Here is a 24,158-nt window from a genome sequence, read left to right as displayed (position 1 = left end):
GTTATTCATATCAGCCCTTGTGAGCTGATCAAGAAGCAGAGTTTTTCTTGCAGCGAGGCTTCTCTACTTTGTTGTTTTATCTGGCGCACACGTATGAAAAAGGCCTGAGGGAGGAAGACAATGCTGTCTGCTTTAACTCATCTCGCTGCCTGACACTGAGGTATCAGGCACCAGCAGGGGAGAGAGAATATTTTATCTGACATTGTCACTCTCTGTAGAAACCTCCGGGAGGCTGAGGCTGCTGTGACACACTTGGTGGTCAGCAGCACTGCATATGATTATGACAGCTCCTGCTACCCTCACAGAAACCATAGGTCTGTGGTGTTATTGTGAAATGAAATCTTCATAATAACAGCGTGGGCTCAGTCGCTTTTAGTGCTCTGGATAAAGTTTTAAGCAGCAACAGTGTGTAGCCGTAAAACACATTTTAAAAAATCTCTTTGTTTTCTTCAGGCAATTGCTACTCTGGTGGACTTTGGAGCATCACATAAAGTTGTTCTTAAAAGTCCCAAACTGATTTGGATTAAATACAGAGAAAGAGGAGACATGAGATCGTCATTGTTTCACGTGAGTCTCATTTTTGTGGCCATTCATATGATCCACTGCCAAATCCTTTGCAACAGGCAACCTTCAACCGAATGGCACCTTAAAAAAAACACAATCCAAATGAATTGGACTCTAATAGGGAACATCTGCAGGAGTGTTTCTGAGTGTTGGGATTCCCAGCGGGGAGACGAGTCAAGTGAGCAGCCTTTCAACTTCCCACAGATATGCCCACTTCAGCTACAACATGGAGACAAACTGCTGATGTCTGCTGATGAAACACTCAAGTCATATGGCATCAAACTCCTAAATGTGTCAAAAGATAACTTTGAAAGCTGTTCTGCAACAGGACAGAGAGAAGATCAGTTTCTCCTCCCTCACAACATAAATGAAAGAGAGCAAGTCGATGCCAGGTGGCTCATGCCGGGTCACCGTTATTTTATTGCGCTACACGAAGGAGACACACAGCTGTGCACGCTAGGTTTGAGGCTGAACGTCACAGTTAAAACCCAACTTTGTCGGAGCTCCCTGATGCTTCGACTTTGTTCGGGGAACGGTGTCTGTCAAACAGGAGTCGGAGAGAGTGCATTCCACTGTCGATGTCACCACAAGTATTCTGGGAGGTTTTGTGAAAAGTTTGATGCTTGTTTGGATAACCCCTGTGAAAACAAAGGAGTCTGTTTGAGCAATGGATCGACAGATCCACACTACAGAACATATAAGTGTCTGTGTCCTCCACATTTTACAGGTGAGCACAAATGTCACTGATTCCATTTATTGAGTTCTCATAATTGTTTGAATTAGGGCTTGGTCAGAGCATCTAAAAATAGTCCTATACATCACTTGTGGCTGTAACATGTTGCATTTGCTACAAAATCAAAGTTTGTAGAAGTGTTTCTGAGAGACGCACTCATGTGCTGAAAGAACGTAAAAGCAGCTTCTCAATTATGGATTTATTGAACACATCAAGTTAATGTTTTTCACCATAACCCTCCGACACTCATGTAATGCAAACAGAATAAATTTTTACATTGCTTGCATTCCAGATGACTTCCTTCTTAAGCTCCTTGCTGAATTATCTACAGCAGCGGTCCCCAACCTTTTTTGCGCCACGGACCGGTTTATGCCCGACAATATTTTCACGGACAGGCCTTTAAGGTGTCACGGATAAATACATAAAATAAAACTAGTACCGGTACTGAAAAAAGAAGATTTATTCATAACACATGTAAAAAGACCCAGGAAAACCAAGTTAACGATAAAAACGATAACAAAATAACGCTGAAAACTGATTAAAAACCCCGAAAACCACACATTTCACACCTGAGCCTCAACTCTAGTGGCCCGGTACCAAACGACCCACGGACCGGTACCGGTCCGAGGCCCATGCGTTGGGGACCGCTGATCTATAGTAATGGCTTTGTTAGACATTAGACCTCTGTGTATGCAAGCAAACTTAATTCTGCTCATCCACTGTTTTTTTCTGTGCCTGGTCCTCTGTGAATAATCATCTAATGGGCTGTTTGTTTTAGGGGTTAACTGCTCTGAAATCATTGGGAAAGCAAACTGTGACAGCATCTGTGAAAATGGGACATGCCTTCAAATATCACCTGCATCCTTCAAATGCATCTGTGACACTGGTTTCTCTGGTAAGCATCTCTTATTTTAGAAGGCTGTTTATATAACGTAGATGGACTGTCTGGCTCAGTAACAATGAAGAGCTGCTCTTTAAACAGCATGTCAGAGTTTTAATCACTACCAGGCAAATCGCACAGTTTACTGCAATTCTGTATACAAAGCACAATGGAAAGTGTTTTTTCCCCTCACCTCCCAGAACCATGTAATTTCCCTCAAACAGGAGGGCTATCTTCAAATCATCATAAATCATAAAAAGATCAGCATTTCCTTGTGGGCTATAAACTTGATCCCACTCGATGTTATATTTGTCATCATAATATATGAAGGGGCCACTTCAAGTCAAATACCTCATATTACAACCAGTGATGTGCTGCTCTAAAGGGCCTGGGCTATACTGCTAGCTAACGGAGCGTGCCGGAGTTAATAAAATAAAGGTTTACGGCAATCAGGTAAAATGTAATTTATAGTGTATTGTTTCTGCTGAGAGCGTAAAGATAAAAATAAATGTTATTCAGTGCTCGTTATTTGAAGAATAAGTCCTATTTATGATAGTATTTATAATTACATTTTACAGGTGGCACACAAGAGGCTTCCAAGTTCAGGTTAAAACGAACGCGTCACTTTTTTAGGTCACAAAAGAAACAACACATGATGTAAAGTTGATACACAGAAAGGGCAGAATTAATATACATCTGAGAACTGGATATAGTTATTTGGAAATCCATCACTTTTCTTCTGCTCTGCTCATATTCACAGAGACAAATTGCATGGTTATATTATATTTAGGCTTAGGGTTAAAGTAGCTGATCCCCGTCTCTAAGAATCACTTACAAAATCAAATCAAAGAGCATTGTGACACATTTTACACTCCGGGCCAAGACCATCCACTTCAGAGACAGTGCTGGACGCTCATGTATAGGCGCTGAGTGGGACTTTTGCTGTGGTGAAGATGTATGGCACATTAGTGATTCGCTCATTATTTAGTCTCATCCGCTGTATTTTTGTACAGTCGGGTCAATCGTTATCACACACAAATGGTTACAAGACCTAGATGCTCCTCAGGCTGCCCTCGATATCACTCTCTGCTATAAAAATCAAGCCTGCAATGAACTTTCTGGAGTAAAATCTCCAAGTGGCTTTTCACATTGATTCATTGTTTTGTTTGGAGCACAATTTGTCCTGGCAGCATTCTTGAAGTGTCACAGCTTTGCCTTTCGAGTCCAGCCCATGCTTTCAGCTTATTATTTTAGAGATGTTGTTTCAAGGTTACTTCCAGTACTGTCTGGCATATTCTTTTTTCTTTATAACAAGAGATTATTAAGGCCATACAAAAGAAGGAGAAAAAAAAGTCATTTTAAAAGGTATTCTTGGATGTTTTATGAAATGGCTCTGAAGATTGAAAAGAGACAAAGATTACTGTAGCAAGATTACAGGATATTTTTCAAAATCTTTGAAAGAGGAAATTAGCACTTTGCCTTCATCCCCTTGTTCAGGTAGAGGACATTATACTTATGTTAGTTCCTTAACGCAACACCGGTGGACTAGACTGTATGTTAAATTTGGTTCACATGAACTTTATCATATTTTCCTTTTATTCAAGTCTGAATTGCTCTTTGAAACTACACATTAGGAGTGAAACTAGTGGGAAAAAAAGAGTCAAATGATTTTTGTGTTAGCTGTTTTTTGCTCTTGTTTTGTTTTGTTTCATTTAAAAGAAGCATTTTGCAAGCCTTTTAACCCAAGCTGTCAGTGATGACAGTATAATGATCACCAGCTACTTACATTTGTTAAAACCAAATAGTTGGCCCTATTAAAGAAAACATCTGCCCTTGTTTGAATTCAAATAGATAATTCCTATAATTTCCATCAGAAACAAATTGTGGACTTACATGCTCTGACTGCTTTTGCGGCTTCTTGTAATTTGCTTTAATTGCTGCTGCTCCCTCAAATAAGCAGACTCCACTGGGTGCTTTCGCACAGTCATGGTGTCTTGGTGTCCCATCAGCTTCTTGGGAGTTCTGTAGAGCTCGTGCTTCCTTTACCTCCCTGCTGCAGTTGGCTCATTAATCAAGTGGAAGTTAGTGGCTGCTCCAGTGCTGGCTGCCCTCACAGGCCAAAGTCTATGCGCAGAGAATAATGAGCCAAACTCATGGGATGTTTCAAATGAGATTTTCTTTTGATTTGACTCTCTTCTACTCTACCTCTAGGGCATTTGTTGTTAAGTATTACCATCTTTAGAAGACCATTTTCATTTGGAATATGGTGTTAATTGTTTCTAAAATCTTGTTGGTAATAAAGCCAAGTTTTGTAAGTTTAATTTGGTGCATATATGCAGTCATTAGCCTTGTTAAACTGTTTTAATTAGGCATTGACATGCTGGTGTTTTTATGCATATTAGATGGATGCAATTCAAAGTCACTGCAGAAACAATGGTGTTTGAGATGAGAGCACAAATGTAAATGACTGTAATAAATATATAAACCATCGTCGGTGTTAACTAACACTGTTAGCATTTTACAGAGGGAATTATCATTATTATGCTTCATTAATACATATGACAGATGGAAATTCTACAGGAAAGCAGTTTGTAGAGGTGCGGCTTTGAGTGGACCAGTTTTGAAAACTCAATTTCTGTTGTAAAATGAGCTGAAGCAAAAAGCAAACTCTGAAGTTGTTCACAGTAAGATTGATGCCCACAGAGGAGGCTAGGAGGAGCCTCTGGGACATGAGCACTTGTATCAGCAGGGGGATTAAAGAAAATATGCAAAAAAAAAGAAGTCACTAGAAAGATAAATGTGTAGGTGTCATGTGAGAAAGAAAAAAAAAAAAACCTCACAAGGGAATACCATCAAAATTTATTCACCTTGACCTTGCAGTGATTTCAGTCTAATTTTATCCTTTGTGCACAATATCACTGCAGCATTACTTTGTCCCTGGTTAAGTTCACAGTTGTGAAATTAAACTGCTGGCTAGAGCTTAGGTCAAAATTACTTTATCTAAGAAAATGCTTACAATGTGCTTAAAGCTGTGGCGCTCACTACTTAGTAAAATGCATGTTTATCAGTTAAAAATCTGTGTTAACTTTAATTTGGTGTATATCCAATGATGTATAAATAATAAAAAAAAAACATGACACTGTGTTGTGCGCATAAAAATATTGAATAATACAGCAGGATTTAATGAATAAACTTGTATACTTTTTAAAACATTTTAGTTGAGAATGAGAACAGTGAAATATGAGAATAAAAATAAAATAATATTTATAGTACAATAATATATATAGTACAAACTGTTCCATGACATTTACCATGCATTAATAAAAATCGATACAGCAGATTTTGTGTGACAATATTATATTGATACAAGGGCACCAGATATAGATATTTAATTAAATAAGTTAAAATACTCTGAAAATACTGCGAACTACAGGGTTCATCTCATGCGCCACCATCCTGAGGTAACGTTAGCTGAGCAAACTTAGATTAAATCACAGCGACCAAAAACAAACAAACACAAAAAAATCATCCCACACACTGGGACGCCTGATAGGAAGGAACCTTTCTACAAACAGTCGCAGTCTGACTTTGACTGACTGCAATCGCTGACTGAAGTTTTGTAAATAATTGTCATCTAATTTATAAATGTAGGCATATTCCTAACATGTTGCCATCAGCCTGAATCAATCTTTGGCTGCCAGCTGGTTGTATTCTGGTTATATTTCAATAAAACAGGAAGGTTGCTGAGCACAAATGTAATAGTAAAATATGATTTTTTTTGTTAAATGTGAACTTCTGCCTATATAGACAGCAACAGATATGTGATTTTAAGCAGTATATTACAGGTAATTGCTGTATTTTTTAGAAATATTACATTTAACTGTGAACTTCACCCCATTCCATCTACAACATAAGAAAAAGTAATAATAAGTTCCATAGCTTTATCTTATTGAATAACACAGATATTGTCATAGTTTAACTTTGAGGGTATAAATTGCAGGTGAAAAAAGGTGATAAATCACAATATGTGTTATTGCAATAATCGGCATATCACAAAATGTTGAAAAAGCTGTAATAATAGAAAATAAAAATAATAAAAATGAATAATAATAAATAAAACAACAATAATAATAAAATTACAAACCTATGTGGCATAACCCACATACACAAACATGGAGAAACTGTCAGGAAGTATCACAAACCAGATATTTTCCTCACATTTTTTATTCTCATAAAAACCAGACCGCTTTTAATTAGCTGGGGTTTATCCCACATTTAATTATATTACTAGTGAGGCTTTTTACAGCGTTATCAAACAACTATTTTTCCTGTTTACGGTCGTGATGTAAATGCTGTGTGTGCTGTGTGGCCTGATTTAATGGGATGGCAGCGGCGCTGTATGGCACAAGCACAAATTTAAATACACACACACAGCAGGAAGCATATTACCCTGAGACTGAGGCAGTTCTCCATCATGCGGGCTAAACGGGAAAAAAAAACAAGAGGAGGCGATGCAATCCACTCCATCTTTATAGCTTTCAGGAAAAAAAATTGATTTTTAGGTGCAGAGTTCCCAATAATTTGTGTTTGGCGCTGCGGGTTTGGTTTCCCTGAGGTGAATATGATATAAAATGATTATTTCACTCTGTACAGACACAAGACTGCTGTAAACTACATGTAGAGCTAAACAACTTAAGTGACAGCTGTTATTATACTGCTAGTTTGTGATTTTTCATATCTGAATAACTTGAGCGTTTTACTTTTGACTCATTGTTTTGACTTTGGTGGGAACATCATCCTACCAATTTAGGATAGTAAATCAACAGGATGACAAGACGCGGTGACTCTGTGTACAGTCAGTCTTGCATCAAGTTTATTTGTGGGAGCATCTTTTTACAGTGTGTGAATGTGTGTGTGAATTGGTGGATGACTAGTGTAAAGCTTAGGGATTAAGTAAAGCGCTATACAAATACAGGCCATTTACCATTTATTTACCATTTTTAATGTTATGCATGCATAGTGCCAGGAAATGGCCCTACACATGCCACTACCCTGTGTAAATGATTAAACCTGTCAGTCACACCGTCATTCTTGGATTCTAAATCACATCTGCATTTCATTTCTGGCGTGAAAATTCTTTGAAGTCATTCCATGCTTGTTAATTTCCATGTTTAATATTTGAGATTCAAGAGTATACAGAATAGTTAAATTCATGCTATGCTAAGAACGCCAGTAGACGCAGTATAGTTTCTAAATAAAAGTGCAGTAATCTATTTTGCTGGTTTTGCAGGCCCACCGTGTGAGAAGAGGAAAGCCTCCTGTGACCCAAATCCATGTAGAAATGGTGGTACATGTGAAGAGAGTCCCACAGGATTTGTTTGCCTTTGTCCGGAACGATTTGCGGGCCTCTACTGCGAATCTCGAGTTAACTTCGATTGCAAGTCGTACCCATGTCGGGAGGAACAAATGTGCACTGCAGGGGATCGCGTGAGGACTTTATTTCCCTTATTTGTTTTCCCTCAGTGGGACGTAAACAAGAAATGGCACATGAAAATTAATAGTGTCTTGAAGCGAGATCAAATGCCTTCATTCTAAAAGCTCCGGGAGCAATTAATATTTCCCGGTGAAGATGAGCTGTGGGAAAGGGTGTCTGCTTTCTCTAACATTTTGATTGAATGACCCAGTCCATATTTAAGTGCCAGTTGGAAATGACTCTCATCAGAACCTTTTTGTAATTGGATGCCTGCTGCAATTTGCACCTTTCACGGGAAATGCTAGTGTACTCATACATTTTGCAGAGGTGGTAGTGTTTCTAATGCTCTAGAGGATACTCTGGGGAAAATACAGCAGTGGTCTAATTGTCTTTCTCTACGACCTTTGTTTTGTTCATTACAGTTTGCCAAGTGCACTACACATTTTCGAGACCCACCTAAGGATACCCGAGCAGAGAAGAGTAAAGGGGACATTTATCAACATAATGCACATTATTGCTGCTGCTTGACATATATATTTTTTCCTAGAAGCATAATCTGTTTAACTTTGAATTACAAGAACATTAACATTTGTTAGCCTCTCATATCTAAAAACCATATTAAAACAAATGTAAAACCTATTATTTATTTAGATTATATTTAATGAAAGTGTAGAAGTCTGTAGCAAATATAACTGTGACTCAATGAAGGCCCATTTTTATCACTACGGTGATTTGCTCTTTTATTGATAATGTTCCGTGTTCCTACACTTGAAAATCTAATGTACCTTTTGTGTAATGTAAGCGTCCTATCCCAGGCTTGCAGGTGATCTAGGTTGTATTGCTTCTCCCATGCAGGGCTCTGAATGTGTCTGTGCAGATGGTAGTGTGGCCACAGCGTGCAGGAGGCAGAGCAGCCTGTGTAGTCCATCACCATGTTTGAACAATTCCACCTGTGTGTCCAGGGGAAATGATTACATCTGCAGGTAAGAGGGAGATCTAATAATAGGAACATCATAGTCTCTTCTTGAAGATGATTCGCGTTTCTTATGAATGTGGCTCCCTCTGAGAATGAATAAAAATGTGATTTTTTTTTTTCCACCTTTTGATGTGAGGAGGATTTAAAGTTGTCTCAAAAGCTCCAGGAAGTCATTGTTGAGAGTTGAAACAGAGACTTAAATCCTTTTCCTATGAAAACGTTTCCATTTCATGCCATTCATTTCTGCCATTTTTCAAGATATCCAGATATTAAACTGTACCAGACCACAAAACAGATAAACTGGTTTAATTTGTTTATCAGATAACAACTCTCACACAAGTAATTTGACTAAATTAGAACCAAATACAATACAAATATAGGGAAGTGTATATTTGGCATATTATACTGTATAGTTAATTTGATTCACATTAGAGCTTGATTTGGTATGATACGCTAACATCAAGCATTTCAGAAAATGGGTAAAAAATGCTAACCTGATTAGCGACACGCCCCTGTCTTTATCAGAATCAGATCATGCGGAAAACTGAATTAGAATCCCAGAAATCTCGTATAAAGAAACAACACAGCATTGCTTGTTAGTGCTTAAAGCTCAAGGTGAATTGATTTTGATGACACTGACCGCCTCTCAACAGATGTCTGAGTGGGTTTTCTGGGAAGAATTGTGAAGAAATAATTGACTACTGCAGTCTGCTCAATATCAGCTGTCTAAATGAGGGATTGTGCTTGAGTGTAATTGGCGGATATCAGGTAAGTAATTCAAGGTTTCAGTCATAATGAAATGCAATAAAGCCCACGAAATATGACTCATGATGCATACAGAGTCGACGCAGTGTGAACTCATTCATAAGTGTAGTTATGATTCATAAATGTTCTGTTTCGGTAGTAAGATTTTTTTAAAATCTTTTTTGTGATTAAAAACATGGGAGTGGTCCACTCTCCGTTATTGCATTTGATCATTTCCAGAGTAATACTGGTCTAAATGGTGTATTGTAACCTTTTGCACTTTTCAGAATTTTGAGCATGTTGACCTTCCTGTGAATCTGTTTGGTGTGTGGCTTTTTTGTTAGCAAGTATTCATTTTTAGACTGTAAAATCTGCTTTAATGATGCAACAGTTATGCACTGGATCGATTTTAATGATGAATCCTTCAGAATGGCAACTATTGCGTGATATTCTTACAGTTGTCCCTGAATATAAAGTACATGCAATACAAATACAGAGATAAGACCTGGTTTAGACATGTTTAAATGTTTGGGGTTTTTTCTAATGTTGTCTGTATGACAGTGAAATACAAAGAGAATTACAGAAACATCAGTGGTAGTTATATGACTACAGAAAGCAGTAATCCAATTCTAAGTCATTAAATCCTGGTGTATATGTGGAAGCTTTGTTCAGATTGACAGGTCCTGGTCTAATTTGCCTCCCAGTTTCTCAGTCTTCTCAAATGTCTGCATTTTTTACAACACCTGAGAGTGCTCTGTAATGCCCCATAGCTCCTAATTATTATCCATCAGTCTTGTTCCATTAGACCACTGATAGGGTTCTTTATCTACGATCTACTTTTACATGCTTTATGTTGGTGCACGTTTGGTCAGAGATAGTCAAAAATTGTTGCTAACTGCAAGTGCGAGTTTTTCTTTTAATGTTTTCTTATATTTTTGTGACTTTTAGGGTTTGTGAATAAATATTTACTGTGGGTAGTAATAAATTGGTTAGTGTGTCATGTAGAAGCTCCATATGCACAACTAGAGATAACATAAAATCATTTTAATTCTAGATATAGTGAGTAGTGTTTGTGTTTTTTCCTCTTTGTAACACCTCGTTTTTGTGACAAAGAGGTGCACATTTAGAGAAAAACTCTGTTTTAGCTTATTTGGATCAGATTTTTCTTATTGTCCATCCAGGATTTTAGTCTTCACAACTGCATAATTGAATTTGCGTTAATGAAAAGGCAAAAAAGAAAAAAGTACTATGAATTTTTATTTAAAGCTGTTCACTGTGTTCTGACTGTCAAAAATTATATTCATCTCCATTATATTGTGGTGATGGTAGAAATCTTGGTTGAAAACGTCTCAAAGCCAATTAAACCATCTTTAATATCTCTCGAAGTAATTTTTGGTGAACAGAAATTTATTTGAAGCTGTGATTTATTCATTCCTCTCCAGGCTCAAAATGTGCACGATTCAATGATTTCTCTCTAATACAGTGTGCTCTGTATGATACATTTTATTATAGATTGATATATACTCTACTATATTACTGATCTTATTAAAAATTTTTGCATTCCTGCAGTGTGTTTGTGCCCCAGGTTGGGTTGGAGAATATTGTCAATATGTGGGTGATGCCTGTCAGATAAAGCCAAACAGCTGTTTGAATGGGGCAACATGCATTGCAACAAATCAGCCAACATCTCCCCCTCAGTACTCCTGCAAATGTCCCCTTGGCTTTACAGGTGAGATATCTTTGTTTTATTATCTCTTTTTGTTCCTTTTCAGTGAGTCTGTCCATCTGTCTCCTGGCAACAGACTCCTGTCTCCTAATTTGTACACACAGTTGTGGAATGCCGGTTATGGGATGAGGAATGACTGATTCCTTAACCTTAATGTTTGGGGAAAATCTGATGTAAAACTGGCAGAGGCTGACAGATACATGGTGTTGACATTTCTTGACATCTTGTTATATAAGCACCAACCAAAGTCAAGACACACATAAAGCCACAGAGTGCTGTCGTTTTCTGAATATTTTAGTATTTTAAGATGGCCAATCTGCAGTCCACATGCAAGACATTTGACATGGAGCTTTAATGCTAAGAGCAAATCATAAATTATACATTTTGACTTTTGTTGGTGGTTTGAAGCAAAAGGCATAAAATCCATAAAGAACTTATGAGATGCTCATGTATTCCATTAAAAGTACATAACTGGTATCATGCTTGAATGTCGTCTATAGTGACAGAAAATGTTTTTTTTCTTCTGTCTTCTTTGTTTTTTCTCATTAACTGGCAATGTCCATTAAAATTTTATGTCACATAAAACCACTTTGAAAGGGAAATCTATTCTCCACTGTCGCTTTGTCATAGAAACAGTGCATTATGCATAGCTAACAAAAAAAGACATACAAACATGGTCACGGTGTTCATGAAAAGTTCAGACATCAGTCGATCCTGTTACATATTTGTAGACGCACAATGTTAACCCAACCTTAAATCCAAAGATGGATCCCCAAACACAAACAAACCTCGTGAGAATATGTTCTTGATCTTTCTGTGGAACGTTTTTAAAATATAAATCCATAAATCAACCATATGCTAATATTCACGCAGCTTCCATGAAGCAATCTCAAAATCGTCCCCCTGCCTTAGCACATAGCAGGGTTAACATTGTAGTTCTGTTATAGACGTCTAAAACTGTAATTTCTTTTTCAAGAATCTGATTTAATTAATATCTCAAAAGACCGAACCACAGCTGGCTCAAGGGCTGCTGTTCCATAGCTGACCTCTGACCTCCCGGTGGAGGAGAACAAAAATAAAAAACAAAGAAAACATCCCTGGAGTGACCTATACATTTTTTATTTGCGGTAGAAGTATTAGTACCATTTGTTCTCAATCTGCTGCACTACCTGATGTAGCCTAGAGGCAAAACTTTTTTTAACTTTGTCTAGAGAAGCACAAAACTAGCAACTACCGCTAAGAACATAAGTGTTCTTGTCTCCCAAGTGGAAATTAATACTACAATATCTAATTCACATCAGGGATTTGTGGTAAATCACAAGCCAAGCACAGATTTAAAGCAAAATCCAGTAATATTTGTGATATGACTTTTTTATTTGTTTTACCTTGAAGCTTATTTATCAGCGGCCTCGCCTGCTCGACATTTCTATGGCCTGCTGCTGATTGTGTTTAATCCAAGTAATCTGGCAAACTGCTTCCTAATTAGCTGCCAGCTCGGAACATGGGTGAAACTTGTTAAGCTATCAGTGACAGTGGTTGAATAAACAATGCAGAGGCACGAAAAAACAAAAGGAGCAGTTGTAGAAAAGAAGATTAACCCTTTTTTATTTACCATGCGTAAAAAGGTTGAGCACATTCACAGAGACAGACAAAATGTGATTAGAAGTTGTATTCTTTATCTCGGTCACAGCTGTCATTGTACTCCATAGCAGAAGATCATGTTTGAAGAATTGTTTATCTAAACAGTTCAATCTGCCGAAGAAAGAAAGACTCTTTTCATCTGCTTTTCTCGGTTTGCTGTATGATGCTTTAATATGATTAGCAAACCATCACAGTGATACAAAATATACACAGCTCTGTTTAGACTTAGTTACATTATTTAAGACATTCATCGACACACAAATGGAATGACACAGATTGTCATCGCTACCAGACATTGCACTTACTGTAAAGTTTGTAATGGTACAGCTCTGAATTGTTCCTCTGTTGTTTTATTACTTAAACAGCCAGCACATGTGATTTTTTTTCCAATCCGGTGCACTCAGGTTTTGGCCTATAGCACATTTCACAATCTAGCGTTAAGTCCTGACACACTCAGCTGTCAGTCAGATAAGCCCTTACATAGCACTACATGAACACGTTTCGGCCCCCTCCCCGTTCAAAGCTGAAATCTGTTGCCACTTCAGTAATGGAAAATTGTCTCTTACACCATGGCACTTCTTAGTGACTGATAGAATTCATCATTTTCTGACATCTCAGGACTTTTGCACTGGAATTTCTACCCATGCAGGATAGGAAGGCCAATTTAATTTCAAGCTTCGCCCTGAAATCCCACTGTACTCATCATAGATTATAACTTAGGATACATTACTCAATCCCGGCATCTAGGTTTCCTTGTGGAAAGCTTTATTTTTCATATTTATGTGGACTCTTATGTATTTTTAATTAACTATAAGGTTAGATGCTAGTATTTTCTCCAAAAGATTTAGGACGGTGCAATTAGAAAACAGTGAAATCTTTTCTTTCTTTCTTTTTTTTTTTCTTTTTTTTTTACAATTTTTGAAACAGTTGCTATATATTGGATAACACTATTTTTGTCCTATAAATCTCAACAATCCACATCATTAAATATTCATTAAAAAGCTGTATAACTGATTTTACTTGCAGCCAGACAGGATTTTAGCTGTTTTCCAGATTTTAGTAGGACAAATTTGTATAATTTGCTGTTCCACTGCATAGCATTTTTTTTATATATAATGACCTGTACCATCAGCCGTGCAGATGTTATCAATCATAGTGTTTGTGCCGTAGCACGAGGTTGCTGCTGTCAAGGAGGGACTTTCACTACATGTCATTGCACCTCTGTTATTGATGACAGGACTTTTTAAATTAATAACCTGCACGGGAAAGCATCCACCCCCAATCACAGCAGTGGAACTAGCAGCTGCTGAGGCAGCTGAGCACCAAGCAAATCTCTTCTAAGGCAACCTCCGTCCCCCACATCATCTGCTTTTTTTCAGACAGAGCTTGTCATTAAATGTCCATTTTCTTAACAAGAAACTGAGCCCATGCTATCAAGGGCCTGTTTTCTCTTGTGTATATACTTGGCCTCAGCACTTGAATCCTAAAGCATCTTAATAGGTGAATGTTTGCAACCTAATTATTATTTCAGCAGAAATGTTTTAAAACGGTTTCAGGCAACTCTTTAAAAAAATTGGGGGGAAATTTGCTCATTGATTTTCTTGCCGAAGGTCTATAGAGAAGATTGATATTATTGTCATATCTGTACGCTAAGTCTGAAGGTAAAGCCTGCAGCCAATTAATCCAGCTTTAGCATAATAAACAAATAAACAAACAAACAAAAAAACACATCTGCCCACCAGCATCTGTCTGGCACTTTCACAGTGATAACAAGACTCCCGGTTGTCAATGCCCTGAGTTGAAAAAATAGAGCCGCACATAAGCCCCTAGTCGGGGTTTTTACTTTTTTTCCACAGAGCAAACACTGTAAATATGCATTAATTAGTGTGTTTTTAGACAGAAGCAGGTTAGCAGTATCCCCCTGCTTTCAGTCTTTATGCTAGGCTGAGTCATTCAGGAAAAGAGTGCTGCATTTTAACAATTCACACGAAAGATGAACTGCAATATGTTGGGGTGCAGAGGTCGGGACTGTGTGAAAATAGTGTGGCGATATATAATGCTGCTTATTACATCTAAAACCTCTTTCCCCAGGAACAAACTGTGAGACTGAGATCAATGAGTGTGACTCCAGACCTTGTCAGCACAATGGCAAGTGCTATGACTTGCTTGGAGACTACAGTTGCCAATGTCCTACAGGTATGCGCTATGTCCAAAACTAGACCTTATTGTAGTAAAGATGTAGGTAATTTATGTTTACTGTATCCTTGGCCCGAGAAAGCACGCCATTTGGTGGCTTTGGTGGGATGAGCCAGAGACATTGATCATGTCGACACTCTGGATTGAGCCATAAATGAGGCCATGATGTTGTGTAACCCAAATGATATGGTGTTACAAAGTATAACTTGCAGGCCAAAAAAAAGAGGAAAAAAAGGAATTTAACATCACGTTTTGGGTGAAGTCACTTTAAAAATATGTATATATAGTTATGTATTTATTGTTACCTGTTTAAAATCAGAATTACTGGTGCCTCTGTACATACTTTTCATGTATCTCCCTAATCATCAAGGTAGTCTGCATGATCACCATCAAAAACAACTCAAAATAGGATTTTTAACACTGATACTGATACTGATCTCTGATATATTTTCTGTATAACGTGAAAGATGAACAGACTTCACCTTTCAAAGTTTGTTATGTGTTGTGATTTTAGAAGTCCTGACTAAGATAGTATAACAGTACAGTTTAAAAGTAATCTTGGTGTATTGTCATAAAAGATCGTAGATTAGTGATTTACGCTCAGGTTGCATCAGCTGGCTGTTTGTGTACTTCCAAACCTATGTTGCCAACATGGAAGTTGCCCTCTGCTGGACAAACTGTGCAAAATCAACAGTTATAACATGGTTGAAGGGTGTTTCTCCTGTCTCTTTTTCGCTGATATATTGGTATTAGCATCTGGCTGTAATCATTACTAATTTAAAAACAACATGTTGAAAGTTTATGATCAGCCATGAAAAGTGTGTTTGTGTACTTTTTAAAAAAAAATTATACCTGCATGTGTTCCCTCAACCTTTTTCACGCCTCTGTACCACCAATGTCACCCCTGTGGGGGTTCTGTCCCCCACCAGGGCGCTTACCTGAGAACCAAAGGTGATTAACTTTTGCCAGCAGGGTCTCTGGGCTGTGACACATCATGACTTATTTTATCACATGAAAATATACATACAGTGGGGCAAAAAAGTATTTAGTCAGCCACCGATTGTGCAAGTTCCCCCACTTAAAATGATGACAGAGGTCAGTAATTTGCACCAGAGGTACACTTCAACTGTGAGAGACAGAATGTGAAAAAAAAATCCATGAATTCACATGGTAGGATTTGTAAAGAATTTATTCGTAAATCAGGGTGGAAAATAAGTATTTGGTCAATAACAAAAATACAACTCAATACTTTGTAACATAACCTTTGTTGGCAATAACAGAGGTCAAACGTTTACTATAGGTCTTTACCAGGTTTGCACACAAAGTAGCTGGTATTTTGGCCCATTCCTCCATGCAGATCTTCTCAAGAGCAGTGATGTTTTGGGGCTGTCGCCGAGCAACACGGACTTTCAACTCCCGCCACAGATTTTCTATGGGGTTGAGGTCTGGAGACTGGCTAGGCCACTCCAGGACTTTCAAATGCTTCTTACGGAGCCACTCCTTTGTTGCCCGGGCGGTGTGTTTTGGATCATTGTCATGTTGGAAGACCCAGCCTCGTTTCATCTTCAAAGTTCTCACTGATGGAAGGAGGTTTTGGCTCAAAATCTCACGATACTTGGCCCCATTCATTCTGTCCTTAACACGGATCAGTCGTCCTGTCCCCTTGGCAGAAAAACAGCCCCATAGCATGATGTTTCCACCCCCATGCTTCACAGTAGGTATGGTGTTCTTGGGATGCAACTCAGTATTCTTCTTCCTCCAAACACGACGAGTTGAGTTTATACCAAAAAGTTCTACTTTGGTTTCATCTGACCACATGACATTCTCCCAATCCTCTGCTGTATCATCCATGTGCTCTCTGGCAAACTTCAGACGGGCCTGGACATGCACTGGCTTCAGCAGCGGAACACGTCTGGCACTGCGGGATTTGATTCCCTGCCGTTGTAGTGTGTTACTGATGGTGACCTTTGTTACTTTGGTCCCAGCTCTCTGCAGGTCATTCACCAGGTCCCCCCGTGTGGTTCTGGGATCTTTGCTCACCGTTCTCATGATCATTTTGACCCCACGGGATGAGATCTTGCGTGGAGCCCCAGATCGAGGGAGATTATCAGTGGTCTTGTATGTCTTCCATTTTCTGATGATTGCTCCCACAGTTGATTTTTTCACACCAAGCTGCTTGCCTATTGTAGATTCACTCTTCCCAGTCTGGTGCAGGTCTACAATTCTTTTCCTGGTGTCCTTCGAAAGCTCTTTGGTCTTGGCCATGGCGGAGTTTGGAGTCTGACTGGTTGAGGCTGTGGACAGGTGTCTTTTATACAGATGATGAGGTCAAACAGGTGCCATTCATACAGGTAACGAGTGGGGGACAGAAAAGCTTCTTACAGAAGACGTTACAGGTCTGTGAGAGCCAGGGATTTTCCTTGTTTGAGGTGACCAAATACTTATTTTCCACCCTGATTTACAAATAAATTCTTTACAAATCCTACCATGTGAATTCATGGATTTTTTTTTCACATTCTGTCTCTCACAGTTGAAGTGTACCTCTGGTGCAAATTACTGACCTCTGTCATCATTTTAAGTGGGGGAACTTGCACAATCGGTGGCTGACTAAATACTTTTTTGCCCCACTGTATGTATATATTTTTAGTTGTATCCTGCTTATTTATTTTTTTCCACGTGCTATGTTTTTATTTTATTAATCTCCTTGTTTATAGCAGTCACAGCATGCTACTGATCACAACATGCTCTGCTGAGCCAGATAGAGGAAACAAGCCGCAGCAAGCATCTTTGCCACCTTATTTGCAGGATCAGTTTACACTCTTGGCCTGTGATTGACAGCTGAGAAAAAATACCAAACTCATTGCCAGAGCTCATGAATGGAACTGCATTGCTCAAATGTTATACTCTGAAATTCACATTAATATCATTTTTCTGTAATTGCTTATTGTGCCTCACCGGCTGAGTCTGAATTTACATTCACTGAATGGTAACTGATGGACGACTCACGGGAGCTTTCTGTTGTTGGCACAGCACAGTTTCTGTGTCTGGCAGTTGCTTTTGCCCACTTTACTGGAACATTTCACTGCATATACAGAGCCGAGACATGGTGGGCAGAGCATCTCTGTGTCCAGGTGACGTTTCTCTCGCAAGAATTTGCTACTGTTATTTTTAGCTGTTGTAGACTCTTAGGGGAAATGTAACACTCGTGGTAATGAAACTCTGTTTGTTCACTCTTGTTCAATTAAACATTAAAGCACAACACCAGTGTTAATGACACACAGGTCACAGAGTCTGTTCGCCTCATCAGTTGCTGAAGCAAGCCACATTAGAGTCACAATTTAAGGTGACATTCAGAGGTGGCATTGTATTTTTAGCAACTGATGAACTGCCAGTCCTTGAAGTATCAAAGGTATAACTCCCCATTGTCTAAGACTGTGAATGATACAGTAGCTTGGAGTATTATTCATTCATCCATTTCCTTCACGGCTTATTCTTTTAGAGGTGTTGAGAAGCAGAACACCTTTTATTTACTTTTTAATGACCACACACAAACTGGTGGAACTTGTAGAAGCACATGTATGTGATGACACATAACCACATACCCTAACCATAAAAAGCTTCATATATACACTGAATTAACTAAAGGTATTCAAATGCTTATTAACGCAAATATCTAATTAGTCAATCAGCAGCTCGATGCATTTAGGCATGTAAATATGGTCAAGAAAGTCCAAACTGAGCAATGGAGAACAAAGGTAATTTCAGTGACTTTGAAGTTGGCATGGTTGTTAGTGCCAGACGAGCTGGTCTGATTATTTCAGAAACTGCTGATCTACTGAGATTTTTCCACATTAATCTCTCTAGGGTTTCGAGAGAATGGCCCAAAACAGTGAAACTTTCCACTGAGCAGAGTGAAAATACCTCATTATTGTTAGATTAGAATGACCGGAATCCTTTGAGCTGATAGAAGGCCAGCAGTAACTCAAGTAACCACTCATTACCACCAAGGTTGTACCAAGCCAAAACCACCAACCAATCAAAAGAGCATCTCTGAACACAACATACCAAACTTAAACACAACAGCAGGAGACCACACTGGGTGCCACTCTTCTAAGTACAGGAAATTAGAGATACAGAGGTTTACAGGAGACTACAGATAGCATGGATGGACTGTCAGACATGAACAGCAGAATATTTTTAATATATCTGATGTGTCTCAATTTCTGCTGCATCACTGAGTTAGTAGAATTTTTCCATGAACCACATGTAATAATGGTTTTGGGCAATATTTTCTTATTAGACTTTGGGCCATCTTAATACCAATTGAGCTTTGTTTAAACACTATAGTTACTGGCCATGTCTATCCGTTTTTGACCACAGCATACCATCTACTGATGGCTGCTTCCTGCAGGAGTTCTCTATTCTCCAATCGCCTCCACTGGCATCACATCTTAATATCAGTACGGCTCAAATTATTGAGGAATAGTTTCCAGCGCCTTGTGAAACTATGGCACAAAGGATTAAGGCAGTTTTGAAGGCAAAAAGAGGTCCAGCCCAGTACAGCAAGGTGTAACTAATGAGGTGGCCGGTGAGTGTACTGTAGTCATCAGATCATTATTATTAGAATTTTGTCAATTAAATTATTGCTTCTACTGTTACTATAAAATATACAATTACTGACCCTTGCATCAAACCTTTAAAGCATAATGAAACTATGTTAACAAATATGAATTTCTTAAATATGGGACAACACAGCACAGTCAGGTTCATCCTAGTATCCACCACACTGGTAGTCTTAATGAGAATCCTCCATTTCATTCTCTGACCAGCAATTTAAAAAAAAGCAGAAAAAAATCCTATGAGCACTACTTTGAGTTGTATTTTTCTTTAGCTTTCGACATGACTGTCCTTTTGGGGGGGATTACTGTAGTGTCTGAGCAGAGAGGGGAGGGCTGATGGTTATGTCATTGTTTGGACTGAGTGGGAACCTCCCATCACAGATGTCAAGTTGAACTGCACCCATGACACCCTATAGGGCTCAACAGTTACCGTGTCCCACCCCCGTTACACCTGCTCTGTGGGCTGAGCAGGACTGTACCCCTCTACACTGGCCAGGCTGAATATTTAGGGATAAACATATTTAAAATATCTGCCTCTGATAGCCGTAATTCCCCTTTTACTGTTGATATCAACACTATGTCAATATTGCACAATGTAGGCCTAATCCAAAAAGCTCTTAAACATGTAAGATGATTACAGAGCCGCTATAGTGTTGTTGGACAGCTTACGTAACACACATATTTTCCTCTATCTCCTATTTTTAATATGAGATATCCATACTTTGCACACAAGCTGTTGTCTTTTCTTTTCCGCCGTTCCCGTTAGTTGTTCTTTTCCGCAGCCTCTGAAACTGCCTCTGCAGCCTGCCATAATCCCTGATCATGAATCCCTAACTCCCTGAGTAAACTGGTACTAGATGTGGCCGCAGATCCATGGTAACAAAATTCCACAGGGCATACCCTGGCTTTCCAGCGTTGCTGCTAAATCTCATCTGTTATCTCAGTAAACCTAAGCTTCTTCCGCTCATATGCCTCATCTGCTGCATCTTCTTATGGTGAAGGGAGTTCTGCCATGTGAAAAAATAGCCCACAGACTGCTGGACCAGAGTACTAAGAAAAATCTTGGTGCATGGCTGAAATTATAAACCACTGTAACTGTGACCTTTTTTTTTTTTTTAAAAAGCACATCCTGCTTTTGACTATATTATGTTTTTTAAACATAATAGAACAGCACATGTGTAGTGTCAAAGTAATGCAGTATTCACTCGCTTCAAATATACTTAAAGGGTATGCTAAGTGTATCCTCTTGCACAGCAAACATCAGATATTATTCCTTGTTTCTTGTAGGAAAAAGGTCTGCTCTGATACACTAAACCTTTTTTTATCAGCCACAAAGTACGTTATACAGATATACATTTCTTTCAAAGGAGCAAGAAAGAGGAGGAAATGAAAGCGCATTACTAGGGTTTGCCTGTTCAGGTTGAAATTAAAAATTCAGAAGGCAGATAGGGGGGTGGAGGACACTGAGCATCATCGACTGTGCTTCAAAATGGGGCCAATCCTCCCGCTGACCCACAATTGGGTCAGTTTTACCCTTGTTTCTTAAATATATAGAGGAGCAGCCTTAATTCCATGACTTATATTAGATACTAGTGGCACTGATTTCAGGACTTCTGTTTTTTGTGGTCCAGCATCGCTCGAGTCAGATTGCATGTATTACATCTTTTCTTGCAGGTTTTCAAGGAAAGAGTTGTGAAGTTGACATAGATGCTTGTGCCCTGTCCAACATCACATGCCCACTAAATACTGAGTTTGTGGATCTCCCTTATGGGCTTGAGTATACCTGCTGTGTACCCTGTCCTCAGCACCTTCAGGTGTGTAAAAAAAAAAAAAAAATCTTGACGTGCTTTTTTTTTTGTCCTTGTCTACTGTCTGCAAATATAAATAAGCTCAGTTCTCAGTAATATCATTTTGTGGATTTGTTTTATTTTTTTATGCTAGACAAAGTTTTGGATATAACTGTGACATATCTCAACAAACTAAAACTTTAGAAGGTGTGGGTTTCAGAGAGTCAGTGTTTTTTCTGAAATGGTGAATATTCTTTCACAATGGTTTTCTTTTATGAATAGAAGACAGGCACAAAATGATAATCCCTAAACACAGCAATCATCGGATGTTGCAGCTGCGCAATATCAATCAGCTAACGGCAAGAAAGTTTTATTAAATTCTTAATCGAGAAATCAAATGAAATTTTTCGCTGTGCGGAAAATAAAAACAATAAAAAGCAGAACAGCATAATGTTAACAGTTAGTTAACAGTGTAGTAAATGTTTAATTTTTTTTAAATGCAGTTTCCATATATAGTACATAAGAAATTATGTTGGAGGAAAGCAACGCTGGAATTGGATTTTTGGATTGTGTTTGGCATGAACAATGTTTGCACATTTACAGAACTGAAAAGGCCACCTGACTTGGATGTGTATGTTTGTATGTGTATATTATGTATGTGTGAACAGAGAAAGTGCTTCAGATGACAGATGGAGATGATCGCTCACTGTGTAGCAATGCTTGTGTTGGCCCTTGTACAGAAGTGCCATGATGCCTGTATTATAGACCTTTCCACAAGCAAGCTCTTCCCCTGCCCCTTTGTTTTTCCCCGGTGGCATCCACGCATCCACGTGCTAGCAGGTGTACTTTTTTTTTTTTTTTTCCTCTCAGGAGGTTTAGCCTTCAGTGACCATTGATCTTGTCTTGTATGACATGTAGCTGCTACATGGATTCCCAAGTGACCCCAGTATAAAGCATGAATCAGTATTCATGACTTTGTCGTGCGATTTTAATGAAGCTCATTTTCAGGTATCCAGGGGCAAGAAATGATTAGGGGGAAAAAAGATGGTTATATTTTCTTTAATCTGAATAAGCTCAGCCCCATTTAAAATATCATACAAAATAAAAGAGTTTCCTTTTTGCTCATGAAACAGCATATCTGGTTTCATGACGTGTGTATCTAAAAACATCTATTTCCAATCAACAGCCTTGTGCCTTTGGAGGACGCTGTGTGTTAAATAACAGCAGTGCTTATCGATGCATCTGTACCCCTGGATGGTCTGGGCAGGACTGCCGCGTAAATGTCAACGACTGTATTGAACATGGGTGTCAAAATGGAGGCACTTGTATGGATGAGATTGATGGTTACCGGTTAGTGTTCAAATCCTGATGGTCTTGGGGCTGTTCTGCCACCAGAATGTCAATGATTGTAAAAGCTGTTACATTTACTGCGCTTTTCCTTCAGGCTTGAAAGAATTCTTCTAACTCTATACAGTATTAAGAGATTCTCTTTGATCTGTTGCTAGCTGCCTTTGTCCTAGAGGATACACAGGCATCTACTGTGAAGAGGACATTGATTACTGTGTTGACCACCGCTGCTCTGAACATGGTTTTTGTCTGGACCAGCAGTATAACTTCACCTGCCGTTGCATGCTTGGATTCGAAGGACCGCTTTGCGAAGTGGAAATAAATGAGTGCCACAGCCTCCCTTGTTTAAATGGTGCCACCTGTGTGGACCTAATCAGTGATTATCGGTGCCACTGTCCCCCAGGATTTTAGGGTATGAGACCATCTGATGTGAATGCAGTGCTGTTTACAATCATTAATAGTACCAGTGACAGGAATATGAGGTTCTGGAGCAGTTTTTAGTGTGCAAATGTTAATTATGGAGCATATAATTAGCGGGTTTATCATAATTTGTAATGAGTAAAGCAATAACATTTAAATTTTATAGGCAGTCATGTTAAAGAGAAATTTTTTTAATGACTCTTTGCAGTCCTGTAACAGTAACAGTAACAGCAAGGGGTGATGAGGAAGTGTGTTTGACTGACTGATCATTAGTAATTGTGAACACCTCTATAATAATAGAAGGTTTGGCTTTCGCTTTTCTGCACCGTTCAGGTGTCACAATCTTCCCAGGAGTGTGGGTGTCTAAACAAATTCACCCTAAGGTAACATTATGCAATGCTTAGAGAAACTGCAAGAGCTACATCTCAGATTCTGCAGGTCTTAATTTGCATTTATAATGTTGAAGTTAACGGCAGTACAATAAGAAAAAGACTGAGTGATTACGGCTTGTTTGTAAGGTTTTACAGGAGAATGCCTCCTCTCTCCAAAGAGAACATTTTAAGTCCAAAGCGGAGATTTGTGCTGATAACCAAACACATATCACTAACATCTCTTACTAACTGTCAGCACGGTGGTGGAAGGGTCATGAATTGGATTTGTTTTGTAGCCAAGGGACTTGGGAACTTTCCAGTCATTGAGTTGACAATGAACTCCTCTGTATTCCAGAGTGTTCTAGAGTCAAATGTGAGGCCATCCAAGACCCAAAGCTTGACAGAAATTGGCTCAACCCAAACAACAGGGCAGTGATCTCAAGCACAGCAGCAAATCTGTGGCAGAACGAAAAGAATCACTTAATCAAAGAATCAGCCATTCATGCAGCTTTGTGTTAACAAGACCAGCAAATAGCCAAAACCTTAGCTTTAATAAAGTTGCCTAATAAAGTGGCCTCAAATGATGAACTTACTTTTTCACAGGACTTCTTTGAGTTTTCTTAAACCCCCCCCCCCCCCCCCCCCTTTATCTATATATGGTCTACATCTTGCTGCCTTCAC

The 24,158-nt window shown here is 38.8% G+C and overlaps 1 protein-coding gene across 1 annotated transcript in view; it reads left to right on the top strand.

Annotated features, from left to right (window-relative positions):
* The first annotated feature begins 531 nt into the window (after positions 1-531).
* The window catches only part of eys (EGF-like photoreceptor maintenance factor), a 160,902-nt gene continuing 137,275 nt past the window's right edge, over positions 532-24,158 (top strand). The window contains exons 1-7 of the mRNA XM_087850260.1: positions 532-1,291; positions 2,076-2,192; positions 7,468-7,664; positions 8,506-8,633; positions 9,280-9,394; positions 10,940-11,099; positions 14,829-14,933. Coding sequence (XP_087706386.1) covers positions 547-1,291; positions 2,076-2,192; positions 7,468-7,664; positions 8,506-8,633; positions 9,280-9,394; positions 10,940-11,099; positions 14,829-14,933 — 1,567 coding nt within the window. The 5' untranslated portion in view covers positions 532-546. The remainder of the gene's footprint in view (positions 1,292-2,075; positions 2,193-7,467; positions 7,665-8,505; positions 8,634-9,279; positions 9,395-10,939; positions 11,100-14,828; positions 14,934-24,158) is intronic.

Source organism: Neolamprologus brichardi, chromosome 13 (genome assembly GCF_056152115.1).
Source record: "Neolamprologus brichardi isolate AB-2024 chromosome 13, ASM5615211v1, whole genome shotgun sequence".
NCBI lineage: Eukaryota > Metazoa > Chordata > Actinopteri > Cichliformes > Cichlidae > Neolamprologus > Neolamprologus brichardi.
Note: the sequence above shows the minus strand (reverse complement) of the source record. Positions and strands in the feature narration are given on the sequence as shown.